At 37.0% G+C, this 16,127-nt stretch overlaps 1 protein-coding gene across 1 annotated transcript in view; it reads left to right on the top strand.

The window, feature by feature from the left end:
* The window catches only part of LOC114696456 (solute carrier family 5 member 4A), a 48,473-nt gene that overhangs the window by 27,259 nt on the left and 5,087 nt on the right, over window positions 1–16,127 (top strand). The window contains exons 10-13 of the mRNA XM_028874155.2: window positions 4,571–4,678; window positions 5,784–5,934; window positions 8,087–8,255; window positions 9,142–9,357. Of these exons, the coding sequence (XP_028729988.1) occupies window positions 4,571–4,678; window positions 5,784–5,934; window positions 8,087–8,255; window positions 9,142–9,357 (644 nt within the window). The remainder of the gene's footprint in view (window positions 1–4,570; window positions 4,679–5,783; window positions 5,935–8,086; window positions 8,256–9,141; window positions 9,358–16,127) is intronic.

Here is a 16,127-nt window from a genome sequence, read left to right as displayed (position 1 = left end):
CCATAGCAAGTGAGTCCTTTTTTTAGAAGTTTAAGGAATATGGTAAAAGGGCACTGTAGGATGTGGTAGGATTTGTCAAGGATGAATTGGTGAGCTGCTGGTGTTGAGTGTGGGAAGGTACACAAGATGGACCTATTTCTTGGATCCCTGAAACAGATGAGTTTGAATAGGTTTCCTCTGCTATGGAATCAAGTGTTGGTGAATAGATTAATTTCTGAAAAGCTGAGGGTAGCTACACATTTGAATTTTTCTTTTAATTCCTTTTATTTGAAATAGATTTTTTTCATTTAGTATATTGTAATTATGCTTTCTCCTCCCTACAACTCCTCCCAGTCACATCCCATCTCTCCTCCTATCTGAATCCATATCATTTTATGTCTCCTGTTAGAAAATAGGCATCTAAGGAATAAAATAAAATAAGATAAAACAAAAACAAACAAGTGGAAATAGGATAAAACAAAGGAACAGAGAAGAGCAAAATAAAAAAATAAGAAACACATATAGACAGAGAGACACATAAGATTGCAACCATGGAATCCCATAAATACACACACACATACACACACACACAAATGGAAGGCTAATCTGTGTTTTCCATTGCTACAACAAATCACCTCCCCATAAATTCTTGGCTATGTTAGCCACATATGACTTTAATTTTTCTATCGGTCCTTCTGGCCCTATACACTCAACCCATCTTGTACTTTGTTTTACCTGAGATAAAGTTCCAATCACAAAAACCTGAATATTTACTTTGTGAAGAAGCCAATCTGGATGCCAAGATTTTGGTGATATTATTGTCACATCTGCCCCTGCATCTACTAATCCCTTGATTTCAATTCCATTTATTTGCATTTTTAGCATTGGTCTCTGGCCATTTATAACAGGTTGCCAAAATATTTGTTTCTAGTTTCTCATGCATTTTTTTGTTTTATCTACTGAAGCTATTTTGTCCTTGAGTATATCCAGAGCAGTATTGTTTCTAACAACAGTCATTTTATCTTTTAATTGCTCTGTGGATGAGTTTCTCTGATTCTGACAGGGAATAGTTTAATTTTAATTTCATATAGGGGCCTGTGGGAGGCCCCCGAAGTGCTTCTCAATAGCAAAGGGTTACCTTGCCTTTCCCTTGTGGATCTGCATTCATTAATCCAATGCTGGCCTTTGCTGCAACCTCTGCATACTCCAGAAGGCTGGAACTTCTGTTTGGATTTTCTCTAGAAAAAAACATTGTTCTTAGGAACATATTGCCTATAATTCCTTTTCAAATGACCTTGATTACTACAATGAAAACATTAGGCATTTTGATTTCTCTTCTAGTATTTTCTGTAGGGCTGAATTTCTAGATAGATACTGCTTAAATTTCATTTCATAATGGAATGTTATTCTTTATCTACTGTGGTTGAAGGTTTTACTGGGTATAGTAGTATGAGCTGGAATCTACATTCTCCTACAGCTTGTAGAAGATTCATGGGAACCCTTCTGGCTTTTAGATTCTCCATTGAAAATTTAGGTATTGTTCTAATAGGTCTGCCTTTATCCATTATTTGGTCTTCTCCCCTTGCAGCTTTTAATATTCTTTGTTTTTTACATGTCATTATTATATGCCATGGGGAATCACTTTTCTGCTCCAATCAATTTGGTGTTCTGTATTCTTCCTGTACTTTGATACATACCACCTCTTTGGGTTTGGGAAATTTTCTTCTACAATTTTGTTGAAAATATTTTATGTGCCTTTGACCTGTGTTTCTTCTCCTTTCTCTATTCATATTATTAGTAGATTTGATCTTTTCATAGTGTACTAATTAGGGTTATTATTACTATGATGAAACAATATTACCAAAGCAACTTGGGTAGGAAAGGGTTTATTCAGATTAGACTTACTGGCTTGCTTCTCCTGACTTTCTCATCTTGCTTTCTTATTTAACCAGGATCACCAGCCCAGGAGTGGCACTACTAAAATGAGCTAGGCCCTCCTCCATCAATCATTAATTAAGGAAATACCTTTACAGGATTGCCTACAGCTTAATCTTATGGAAGCATTTTCTTAATTGAGGCTCCCTCCTCTGTAATGACTCTAGCTTTTGTCAAGTTGCATAGAAGTAGCCAGTACACATAGTGTTCCAGATTTCCTGTATGTTTTGTGCCTGAATTTTTTTTTAGGAGTTAACATTATCCCTTACCAAAATATCATTTCTTCTATCTTGTCTTCAATGCCTGAAATTCTCTCTTCCATCTCTTGTATTCTAGTGGTGTATGGGCTGGTTGTATGTCAGCTTGACACAAGCTAGAGTCATCAGAGAGAAAGGAGTCTCAGCTGAGAAAATTCCTCCTTGAGATCCAGCTGAAGGGCATTTGCTCATTTAGGGATCAATGGGGGAGGACCTGGCACAAGGTGGGTGGTGCCATCTCTGGACTGTTGTTCTTGGGTGCTATAAGAAGGAATTGGAGAGCAAGCCAGTAAGCAGCTCCCCTCCATGGCCTCTGCCTCAGCTCCTGACACCAGGATCCTGCCTGTTTGAGTTCCTATCCTGACTTCCTTCAGTGATGAACAGCAATACTGAAGTACAAGACAAATAAATCCTTTCTTCCTCAACTTGCTCTTTGGTCATGGTGTTTTGTTTTAGTAATAGAAACCCTAACTAAGACAGTTGGGGAGCCTTGCCTCTGAGGTTCCTGTTAAAGTTCCTAAATTTTTTATTTCCAGATTTCCCTCAGTTTGTGTTTTCTCATTGGTTCTATTTCCACTACAGTGTTTTGAACTGTTTCCTTTGTTTCATTCCAATGCTGTGTGTGTGTGTGTGTGTGTGTGTGTGTTAGTATATTTATTCATATCCTCTTTAAGAACCTCTAACATATTCATAAAGGCTATTTTGAAGTCCTTTTCTTGTGCATCGACTATTGTACTAAAATATTGCATACTTTAGTAGAATTTCTGGTCTCTAGTGGAGACATATTGCCTTGGCTGTTACTGGTTGTCTTTTTATGTTGGTATCTAGGCATCTGGGTTTGAGAAGATTGTAATTCTTGATGTGAATATCTGTTATTGTCTCTGGTGAGTGTTTTGTCTCTTCGTTTCTGTGCTCTCTGGTTCTTGGGGGAGTGTGGTGGCTGTGGGTTACCTAGTAAAGAGTGCTTCTGAGAGCCTGCCAGGTGTGGACACTGGGGTCCTGGTTAGAATGTCTTTCTAGGTCTTGGGAGATGAGAGAATGGTAATGGGCTAGAAGGGAAGGCAAAGGAGATCCACAGGTGGGAAAAAGCAGCATGTGCCACCAGGATCTTTGTAGTCCCCTGAGAATAAAGGTAGAGAAAGGGAGGCTAGAACAGTTGGCCTGCTACAGAGATGAGGATGGGAGAATTAGATTTGGAGCAGAGGAAGGAAAGTGAAAATTGTCTCCATGATTCACTGGTCTTTGTGACTGGCAGGATTCTAGAGAATGCATCCAGATATTGTGGCTGAGACAAAGGGATGGGGTAGTGAGGAAAGCTGCAAGATCCACGAAAGATGGGAGCAGAGAGAAAAGGAAAGCCATGACAGGAGATATGCTACAGAGTTGAGAGTGGGACTAGGGGATTGGATTTGGAGGAGAGGAAGGGGAGTGAAGAGCATCAGCTGCTTCCCTGGCAGTGGGTTTCCATGGAATTCTGGAGAGTGATCAGCTCCTCCCACATGCTTTCAAGTTCTAGCTGGGTCATATCTAAGGGACAGTTGTAGCCGGAGTTTTCCTGCCTTGCCCACAGTCAGGACAAATCTCTGCCACCCGCCAGTCCCACAGCCGCTCAGACCCAACCAAGTAAACACAGAGACTTATATAGCTTACAAACTGTATGGCCGTGGCAGGCTTCATGCTAACTGTGCTTATAGCTTAAATTAATCCATTTCCATAAATCTATACCTTGCCACGTGGCTGGTGGCATACCGGCATCTTCACATGCTGCTGGTCATGGCGGTGGCTGCAGTGTCTCTGGTCATGGCGGCGGCTGCAGCGTCTCTGGTCATGGCGGCGGCTGCAGCGTCTCTGGTCATTGCGGCGGCTGCAGCCTCTCTGGTCATGGCGGCGGCTGCAGCCAGTCCTTCTGCCTTCCTGTCCTTTTTATTTCTCCTCTCTGTTAGTCCCGCCTATCCTTCCTGCCTAGACACAGCCGATCAGGTTTTATTTATTAACCAATCAGAACAACTTGACATACAGACCATCCCCCAGCACAGCCAAGTGCAGACCATCTCAAACACCTGCACTCAGGCCCATGGTCCTAATCATCCTCTATACGGACCTGCTGGGTAACGCCACAAGGAACCCAAGAAGGACTCCCACAGGACATACAGAACATCCCACAGCAGACAGTCCTGCCTGTTGTGTCAGTCCATTGAGATCTATGAAAATGAGACAATGACAATGTCATGGTGGAGGTAAAGAGGTACCAAATCTTTGACATAAAATTAAAAAACTGAATCTCTTTTTCTGGCCAAGTGTATTTTCTCCCACTCATGTCCTTACCTCTTTGTCCAATGGTTACAAAATATGCCTGCTTGAGTCCAGCATACTGAACTCACCTCTGAATATCTCCTCAGATATGGTGGCCTGTGTTGTGCCTTCTGAGTGTGTAAAGCAGTGTGGTGTTGACATTGGTTGCACTAACTATGCCTACCCAACAATGGTGCTGAAACTGATGCCCATGGGTAAGTAAAAGCCTGAACTCACATAGCCTCAGATGCTTGGTCTGTAGATGAGCATAGAAAGGATTGTGGTGTAATCCTCAGCAATTACTACTTTGCTTTCATTATTCCGCTCTGTTCATAGACATTTCTTGGGCACCTTTTACATGTTGCCAACCATACATTGAGCCTATACATTCCAGAGATGCTCCAGATTTCTTCTGTTAGGAGAATCTTGACTCTTTAGACTCAAGACTCTTTAAGAAAAATAAGCATTTTTAACCACAAGCCTATATTTCCAGAGGAGTTATGGTTAATTATGGGCCAATGACACTAAGACATTAGATCTCAATCTATTCAATTTATAATCACTTATTGAATGTATTATGTCCCAGCCACTAGCTTGGGTGTATAGAAACATTGGTGAAGTTTCAAAAATAAGTTTTCCTACCATTTAGAATTCACATTTCAGTTTCCTGGGATATAAAATAAGCTGCATATAGAAGTAAATAAAATATTAAGATGCTGGAGAGTGACTGTGGTAAATTGAAGCAGATCAAGGTAGAGAACTCGGGTGTGACCAGTTGAAAACTTGGGTTAACACTTCCATGGCCCTTTCTCCATCCTGATACACACGAATATTTTCAGAATGAAGGGAACATAGCCCACAGATCTGACATCACATTCCCCCATCCTCTGTCTTAGAAGATGTGGGGCCAGAGGAAGCAAGAGCATAAGGTTCCTATAATGATTCCAAATTCTTGGCTTTTCTTCTCCAAAGACAGCAGAATCATTAACTAGATTTTTCCACTAACTCTTTGTGTGGTCAAGAGATCACTGAAAAGAAAGATGGCGTCACAGAGCTTATTCTGTTCTAAGAGTAGGTTTCAGTAGATGGTATCTGAGTTTGTATTGGGTACTAAATTCCCCGTTGTGATATTGAGATCACCAGGAATTATGCAAGAAGTTCCACATGCATTTCTATTATATGCATATTTTAATATATGCTCAAATAGTCAATGTTCCAGACAAATCCATTGTCTTGAAGCAATGCCCTATTTTTAGCCTGGCATTCACAGAAAAGGATATACAGCCACTAACCAGAGCTTGCATCCCCTCTTTACCCCAGGACTTCGAGGCCTAATGCTGTCAGTCATGGTGGCCTCTCTTATGAGTTCCCTGACCTCCATCTTCAACAGCGCCAGCACCCTCTTCACCATTGACCTCTACACCAAGATGAGGAAGAAGGCATCTGAGAGAGAGCTCCTGATCGCTGGACGGTGAGGAAACCTGGTCTCTGCCTAGAATTTCTCTCAGGAAGGAAAGATGGAGTGATGAATTAAAGTTTGTGTATCCCTAGTTTTTGTGAAAATAGTGATCATTCTATAGTGGAAGAAGAAACAGTAGAAACAATTTAATTCAACTTAAATTTTTACACATACAAAAATTGAGGCCATTTAAATGAAATGTTTGTTCTTCATATTTTAAGTGCTTCAGGTGAGTTTTTTGTTGTTGTTTTAACTTTTCCTCTGACAACCTCCTCCGATCACATCTTCACAAATTATCACCTACTCTTAGTGCTTCATCTTTAGATTCATCCAAGTATATCAAATGCTTGGGATAATGAATTTACTACCACAAATGTGATTATCAACTTCACATTCATTATGAATTAGATATTAGAAAGGCACAGACTTGGGTAAAGGACTAGTTCAAGAAGTTGTTTAGAGGGTTATGTCAACCAAACAATCCCTAAGTAATCTGGAAGTCCAGAAGACAAATGGAGTAAAAACAATCAGGGAGCATAGATAAGAAAGACCCCATTTTCCTCTTCATTACTAACAAGTAGCTCCAACACCATCATAGCATTTTGTAAAATGAGTTGAAGATTAAAGTATGACATACATACAGGGGACATGGAGAACATAACTATACATTTTAGTGGTATATCTCAAAAGAAGCATACGTGTAGCTACAGTACACATTAGTATTTAATTACTAATGTTAATACACACAGTATAATAACATTCAATAATAATTGTGATAATCCATGTTTCCATATACAATTTGTTTCAGTTCCTTGCTGTATAGTACTCCATTATTTTAATGCCTCAGCATTATCTGCTCTATTGTTCATGGTCATGTTGATTTGGTTTAACTCTCTTACTGATTATGACTTACTATGACTTAGAAAAAATAGATTGGTAAAATAAGTGGCAAGAATACAGATCATTTACCTTTTATACTTACTAATATTGAATAATATACTTAATTCTTTGCTTTTGACAGTAATAATAGCTTTACTAGGTTAAACACTTGGAGATGGAAACCTGGAGGAGCTCGCTTGGCTCAGATCTTGACTGGATAAAGGCTGTAAGAGAAGAGAATGGAGTGGCATAATTTTGCTTCTTTGTTTGCTTTTCTGGACTGGTATTCAAGATACAGTGATTGCACTAGCCAATACATCTTCTTGGACATAAATCCTTTTTAAGTCTCAATGACAAAGTAATATTTGTTTCATCTTTCTTACCAAATATCAATATCCCAAAATACAAATATGGAAAAAACACACATTACAAAAATACTTGCTCTATGTAAGCGAGCTATGCCAGATCATGCTGGCCCACTTGAGTGTGTGACAGAAAGCAATCGAAGTGGACAGGGAAGCATCTGGTTTTCTTTCCAAGGGAACAATGACAATAGTAATGGTACAATTTATTGAATCTTTACTGTCTTCTGGGGTTCATGATTGTCACATTAAAGTTTTGTTTCAAGGTGGCAGAGACTTCATAAAGTTTAAGTGGACATTGGTATCTCAGTCTTCTGCCCAAGGATTTGTTCATCCATTTACCCACCACCATGTCTATATTTCAGATGAATATGAAGATAATGAGCTTTCATGCAGAATCTTGTTAATTATATTTGCTCATTTACTCACATACAAAGCATAGAAGTCCCTAGGTTTAGAAAATTTATAACATGAAAATGCATGAACTAGTATTTCTTGTCAATTAATCTAGCTTTCTGGGAAAGATAGAGGCTGTTTTAATCCTTACTAATGAAAACTCATTTAGTTTTCTCTAGCTAAGAAAAACATAAAAATTGGATTCTACTTTATTACAAAAATAACTACCAATTAACAAAACTAACACAGTATTAATTTCTGAGATATATACATTGAATTAAAGAATGATTAAACAACATCTGACATTTGACTTATTAGGAAGCATTAATCTTAGAAGAAGCCTTTATGACAGGTATAGATAAATATTGTTGACATTGAACTAACAGATAATTAGCACAGCATAAGTTCATATCAGGTCAAGAAACTTAGTTGTGTTTTGAAAATGAATGAATGAATGGCACAAGGATACATTTTTAAAAATCAACAAATATGGTGCTCTTGTTTAATGTCTGGATTATTTTTTATAGGCTGTTTGTCACTGTATTAATTGTCACCAGCATCTTGTGGGTCCCAATAGTAGAAGTATCTCAAGGTGGACAACTGATCCACTATACAGAATCAATTTCTAGCTACCTTGGGCCTCCTATTGCAGCTGTCTTCCTGCTTGGCATCTTCTGTAAAAGGGTCAATGAACAAGTAAGTGAAAAATGGGATTTTCCCTGAGTATAAAAAAAATTTGTTTCTCTCCCTGGTGTCACAAGATGCATTCTTGCTCTTCCATGTGTATACCCAAGGCCTGTTTCAATTTCTACTGTGGTCACTGAAATGTCTGGTTGTTCCTAAAGTGTGATTTGACACGTGTTCTCTCCATTCATAGTACATACAGTCTTTACATCATTTATAAAACATCAAGTGCATGGTACAGTGCTGAGGAGCATGAGTTTAGGAGATGAACTGTCAGTGTCCCATCAGGACACTAATATACTGATGTGAAGCAAATAACTCCACTCTGTCCAATGAAGATGATAATAGTGACTACTTTATAGGAGGTGCTATGAGGAGCAAATGAGATAATATAGCAAATACTTTTTAAAAGCTAGTAAAATATTAAAACATGTTCATTGTTATTGTGATGGGAATAGTTGATCTTTTTACTTGTATGTCTAATCCCTTCTGTGTTTCTAGCTGTTTACTACATTATGTGATTTTCAGGCAAGTGACAGATTCATAACACTTAGTGTCTAGTGATTTCTTAGCTTTTCAAATTGTGTAGCACGAATATTATAATTCCATTTGTTCTCCAAAATAAAGCACAAGCTTTTATTCTATATATAAAAGACATATCAGGAAATTTTTCATTTTGGGTCAGTGTGGGCAGTAGAGTCCTATGGTTGGACAGTCGACAGTGTGATGGTATTTCATGACCACAGAGGACAACTTTCACTGATAGCTTGTATTTGCAATTATCCCAGTTTGTTGGTCCTTACCTAATAAAATTGTAGTAATTAATTATGACTTACCTGAATGAGTGTCTCATATTTTCTAAGCACTCTTGGTTGTGTTCTTGTTTTGTTTTTAACAGGGTGCATTCTGGGGTCTGATGGTTGGACTTGTGATGGGCCTTATCCGTATGATTGCAGAGTTTTCTTATGGGACAGGGAGTTGCCTGGTCACCACTAACTGTCCCAAGATCATCTGTGGAGTGCACTACCTATATTATGCCATCATTCTCTTTTTCGTGTCTGCGTTGGTTATCCTGGGAGTTTCTTTGTTAACAAAACCCATTCCTGATGTACATGTGAGTAATGCACAAACTAGTAGTTCTTTGCTTTCATAATTTGCATAATGGCAACTTCAGCTAATGCCAGGCTAATGGGATTGTTGAACTGTTAGATTTAGGAGGAACCTAAATGATAACCAATCAGTTATTCAACTGAACAATTTGATTAAGTATGTATGAAGCAACAGTATATTGCTAAGAGGCTAAGAAATGGGTAGAAAGTCCACAGTTAAAAGGGCTTTCTGAGCAAGCCCAGGAACAAACTGAGTTCAATCCCTGGAACCCACATAATGGCTGAAGGAGGGCACTGACTCCACAAAATTATCCTCTAACTGCCGTACATGCCTGTGAATGCACCCACAAACACATATCACACATAAACAATAAAAAACAATGAGCATACCATTTCAAAAGCTTCATGATACAGCTAGAGAGTAATTCTATGCCATTGTTATAGACACTGGGAAGGGAAGAATCTCTATTGCCCAATATACAGAGGATGATCTTACAAGAGATCTTACACCTCTCTAGGTTGCAGCTGGTTTTTTATTTTTTGCTCTTTGGGGTTCTGCCACCCAGCCCCTAAATAAGTACTCAGAGACTTATTCTTACTTATGAATATGCAGCCTTATCTAGCTTGTTTCTAGCTTTTCTTAATTTAAATTATCCCATCTACCCATTGTCTCTGGGCTTTTATCTTTCGCTATTCTTATATACCTTTATTTCCTTTTTACTCCATGGCTGGCTGTGTTGCTGGGTAGCTAGCCTCAGGCATCCTTCTCCTTTTCTCGATCCTTTCTTCTCTAGATTTCTATTATTTATTCTTTCTGCCTGCCAGCACTGCCTAATTCTTTCCCTTGCCTAGATATTGGCTATTCAGTTCTTGATTAGACCAATCACGTTTAGGCAGGCAAATAACACAGCTCCACAGAGTTAAACAAATGCAGCATAAAAGAATGCAATACATCTTTGCATCATTAAACAAAGATTCCACATCATAAATGATGTAATATATCTTAAGCTAATATTCCACATTTTCCCCTTTTGTCTAAATAAAAATGAAAGGTTTTAACTTTAACACAGTAAAACTATATACAACAAAGACAGTCATCAAGTAATAATTACATTTACAATATTCAGTCCATTTGTATTTAGCAAGTTCAGAGGAAATACTTCATTATCTATCTTATCTTAGTGATTCCAAAGTTTTATACCTAATTTGCTTTCTATCGTAAATTAGAAAAACTATAACTACTACTTAGTCTTCAACTCCATCAAAGACCCCAGAAGGATGTAGTATTACCTCATAACAGAGACATCTGGCTTCCTAAACAGTCACCCAAAGTTCCTCTGCAATGTTGGGGTACCCATGTTCAGCCTACAGGCCTAGAATATCTAGTAGGCTTGTTTCAGTGAAGCAGGAAATTTGAAGGACTGTCCTGCCTTGTATTATCAAAGTTCTTCAGATGCTTTCCTCTGTGTCCTACAGAATATCTGGCAGACTCTTCTGTGAAACAGGAATCTTGAAGGACTGTCTGCCTTGTTTTGGCAAAGTTCAACAGTCTTTTTCCTGTGTCCTTGCCACACTGAAAGCAAACTCTATATGGAGTTTCTTATCATCCTTCTAATAAGTAAATTGGTTCTGCCAGGAAGAGATGTGTCTCATTGTCATGAAAAAGCTTAGGTTAAACATCTTAAATGCCATGTTCTATATGTATTTGAAGTGTTAAAAATAATCTATCTAAAATAGAGATAACCTGTTTAACCTTGAAAACATACCTAATATGACTACAAGTTTATTATATGTTAACTACTAACCTCATTTTTAATTATACATTTCATTTTTAATGAGCTGCATAAGCACAGTACATCAAACATGAGTAGGATCATATATATAGTATAACAAAAATAACTTTTAATTTGTGTCAACATACCAAAATCCATGCCAATGCAAAATATCTGAGATTAAAAGTTGTCTTCTTATCCTATATTGCTATATTCCCCTGAAAGATAACAAACATCCATAACCCACCAAATAAACAACAACCACCATCCCACCTCTTGATAATGTGGGTGTCATCTTCTCTAGACAGCTTATTGTTGTCTGTGGGTGAAGGAATCTTTAGTGGTCCCTGAGAAAATTGAGATAATGGCCAAGTCCCAGGAAGACCAGCTATAACCTTCATTGATAGGTATTACCTGTCGAGATTCAGGAAGTCTTTCCCCATCAAACCTGATTCATATCAACCCTGAAGGAATCCACAACCTCTCTTTTCTCATGAACATAAAAGCAAAACCTTTTCTCAAAAGCAATGCATTTTTTGAGTTCCATTTTAAAGTTAAGGCATTCTTAAAATATCTAGGCTGATTTATTTCAGCAGTTTCTCTTTCAGTCTCATGTCTGTCAGCAGCTGTCATTTGCTTACCAGCAATCAAAAAATTCAGAATCCAGACTCACTGTGTATTTCCCATCTCTATGTGGCTTATTATTTTTTACTACTCTACTTTCTCTTTAAAGACTTTATTGTTTTTCTATGATGGTCTATATTCTTTCTCTTTTTTTCTTAAGCCTACATACATTGTTAAACACACTGTAACCTGTTTAGAGTTTTTTCCCCCAATATGGATTTGTCTTTACTGTGTATCTCTATGGTTTTGGTTTTGTTTGTTTGTTTGTTTGTGTTTTGTGTTTTGGTTTTTGGTTTTTGGCTGCATGAGGAAAAAACTACTAACTGGTGCTGCTAGGACCTCTGCTGCAGCTTTGGTGGTTGACTCTGTCCACTTTTTGGAATGTGAAAGCCAAGCCTAAAGCTTGAGGCCAGGTCAGAGGGAGGTAACCAGGAACCATATTCTCTTAACTCCCCAGATCTGGAATGCCCAGCCTTAATTTGATTTATTTCTAGCCAGCTTTTCTTAATTTAAATTATCTCATCTACCTTTTGCCTTTGGGCTTTTATTTTTTTCTATTTGATATAACTTTCTTTCCTTCTTACCATGTTGCTGGTTATATGGCTGGGTGGCTAGCCCCTGGCATCCTCTTCTCCTCTTTTTTTCTCTTTTTCTTTTTCTATTTCTTTTCTTCCCTAGATTTCTCCTCCCATTTATTCTCTCTGCATGGCAGCCCTACCTAATCCTCTCTCCTGCCTAGCTATTGGCCATTCAGCTTTTTATTGCACCTATCAGGTGTTTTAGGCATGCCAAGTAACAGAGCTTCACAGAGTTAAACAAATGCAACATAAAAGAATGCAGCACATCTTTGCACCATTAAACAAATATTGTACAGCATAAATGAGTGTAATCTATCTTAAATTAATATTCCACAACACTGGGGTTGAGCAGAAACTAAGATCCATGATGAAGTCTGATATTGATATGTTTTCTAAAAGCAGAGTAACAGTGATTTTAAAGAAGGCAAAACAGAACAATGGGGTACATCTTTGTCTTTAAAGTTGATAAAAATACTTATCACTACTAATATAAAATGTTGGTGAAGGTTTAGGAAGTTTTCAGCATCCAGACTTATTGGTAAATGTGGGAAATTGATGCTTGTCAGTATGAATGTGACTGGGTACTATTTATTAACCTTTAATTCTCACAATTTATGATCATTAATCTTGGTTTCAGGAGCATGTGTAGAGATACCTGTACAAGTAGGAAAAATATATGTATTATGGTTTCCCCTGTAAATGTTATTGAATAGAAAACTAGAAAATTTGAAGTACAACTCCAATTGCCATCACTAAGAAAATAACTATAATAATAGTGTGCTAAATGATATGTAGGTGTTTGAAGGCAACTCTATTACTTGCTTTGAGAATATCCATAAAGTTGTTCAGTGGGAAAAATACATACAGAATAATATGGGACCTAATATCACTTCTGTAACATAATTTAAATAGTGTGTGTGTGTGTGTGTGTGTGTGTGTGTGTGTGTGTGTGTGTGTTTGTCTACATGTAGATAAAAACATACAGATAGGCAACTGAAAATTTCAGCACCATTAACTCTGGGACAGTATCAGACACTGTGGGGGCAATCCAATATTTATCATTTTGCAGTTTATGTAATAAACAATATTAGTATGTAGATATATGTTACATAGTATATTTTAATATTATAAATATATTGTATGTTATATAGTTGTAATTATATTTTATTTTTATAAATATTATAAATATTTTAACCAATATTTATTGATTATTGTAAATTTCTTATAATGCTCCCTGATCACATTCACTTCCCAGTCTTTCCATGTCCACCCCACACCTTTGTGACCTCACTCAAAACAAAAGAAGAAGAAAAAACTAATAAATCCAGTTTGTATTGTTCATATACCCACTAGAGCATGGTCAAACTCCCATTGGCCAGCCCCTTAAAGAAAACTGAGTCTTCCTTACCCTTACCCCCACCCCCTCCAGAAATCATTTACTGTGAAGAGCTACCTTTAGCATATTTATCACAATTTTTAAGAGTTCCCTTCAATTGCTTCTAGTCTAGACTGTTTCTTTTTGGGGGGAGTGGAGGTAGTGGAAAGAGGTTGTCATATATTACATATTATATTTTCATACTAATATACTATAATATCATATATTATATTTATTATATATAATATACTTAGTATATTATATATTTCTATTTTATATTTATATATTGTATGTTACATTTGTATACTAGTACTATTTATTACATATACCACATTATATATTTACATACTAATATTGTTTATTACTACCATATTTATGCATTATATAACCTTTTATGTATTTTTTTTCTTTTTTTAAATTTTATTTTATTTTATTTTACAATACCATTCAGTTCATCACTCAATCTTGAAGCAACACTTGTTTGTATTTTTAAAGAAGGGACAGCAGATGATGTATGAAGGGGAAATTCGATGCCTTAGATGTGAAATTACTTAACAATGACATGTCACCAGAATTCATAATGAAATATTTACACTGAATATTGGCTATTGACTGAATGAGCACCAGGAAACATGTCATAGTTTCCAAACAAATATACAACATTGAATTCCTTTCTGCTAACATAAATAATCATAATTTATTATTGATTTTTTAAATGAAATTTTTGTCTAGAGTTCCAGTGAGACTATTTAATTTATGTTTTGTTTTATGTATATACCACAAGAGTTGACCTTTGAAAGTAGGTTCGTAAGTGGCAACAGATATTTCATAGTCAGTCATGTAAAATGTTGTGGGCCTCACCTAGCAACGCAATAATGATATATCCTGTGACAGAAGATGAGGCAAGTCTGTGGTAGCCCAAATTAGGGCAGGATTCAAAAAGTCTCAAGAAGATAGCTTTAATGAAAGGAGGGCATGATGATGTCTTAATCCTAGCATTTGGGAGGCAGAGACAGATGGGTCTCTGTGAGTTCAAGTCCAGCCTGATCTAAATAGTGAGTTTCTGACAAACTAGAGACACAGAGAAACTCTGTCTCAGAAAAGAACAATGAAAAGGGTGGATTTAATAACAAAAGATGGCTTAAGCTTCTGGGGGTTTGGTAAGGCATCCCAGTACTGAGGTGAAAGCATGGAAGTAAGTAAGTAACTAAGTAAGTAAGTATTGGCTATAAGTAAGAAGCCAATAGCAAAATTCAGCAGAGCTGTGTCAAATTCCTGGAAAAAACTAAAGCAAAGTGTGACTTTGAGAATATGATGGGTTATAAATCCATCAACATTTGGACCAGTTTCCTCAGTATAACTTTGGTGTGTGTCTTATTTATCCATTGTCTCCAACAACACTTCTTACATATATGGTAAAAAAAAAATTACATGACAACACATAGTCCATATATTTTCAAGTTTTAATCAATACACAAAGCAGAGAACCTTGATCATATAATGGACAAATGATGGTCAAAATTTCATAAAACTTAGAAGTTTAAAGTAACAGCAGACAATGTTCAGAGGTGGATTGGGAAAGGGATGTGTGATTACATTTGAAATTCAAGAACTGAACACAGATAGCTGTCTAAATAGAATGGATGTAGAAATAGAACTTACAATATGTCGAGTGACAATGACAGCCCCCAGTCATCACAGAATAGGAAGCGGAACAGGAGGGAGGAAGGTCAGATAACAGTTTCCAACATAGACTGTGCTGGAGAAATAACTCCTGGCATTCTACAGAACAGAGAGGTGATGATACTTCACAGAAATCTGTTCTGTAGCTTATAAGGAAATGGAGGAAAGAGGATTGAAGGCTTTCAACACACTCACAAAAGGAATGTGAAGGAAATGGAAATGATGATTTCCTTGATTTGATAAACACATGTTGCATATATATGTCAAATTAGTGCTCTCTGCCACATAAATATGTATAATTATTATGTGTTGAGCTACATCATTCCTGTAAGCTAGGAATGATGGTGCACCAGCACCTGGGAGGTCGAGGCAGAAAGATCAGAAGTTCAAGGACAGCCTCAGCTGCATAGCAAGTACAAGTTCAACCTGGGCTACATGAGAACATATGTAACAACAACAAGAACAAATACCAACAACAACAAAAAAATAAATGCAAAAAGCAATCTCTAGCTAGACTGAAAAACGACAATGAAGTTATTATTAATAATTAGACAATAAAGACAATGAAATAACAATGAAGTTACTGTTCACAGTTAAACAATAAGGACAATGAAGTTATTATTGAAAAACAGAAGGACAATAACAATGAAGTTATTCTTCACAGCTAAACAGTAAGGACAATGGAATAACCATGAAGTTACTATTGACAGACAATAAGGACAATGAAATAACAATGAAGTTAC

The sequence above is a fragment of the Peromyscus leucopus genome, chromosome 16_21 (genome assembly GCF_004664715.2).
Source record: "Peromyscus leucopus breed LL Stock chromosome 16_21, UCI_PerLeu_2.1, whole genome shotgun sequence".
In the NCBI taxonomy this organism is placed as follows: domain Eukaryota; kingdom Metazoa; phylum Chordata; class Mammalia; order Rodentia; family Cricetidae; genus Peromyscus; species Peromyscus leucopus.
This window is presented reverse-complemented; position numbering and strand designations above follow the sequence as displayed.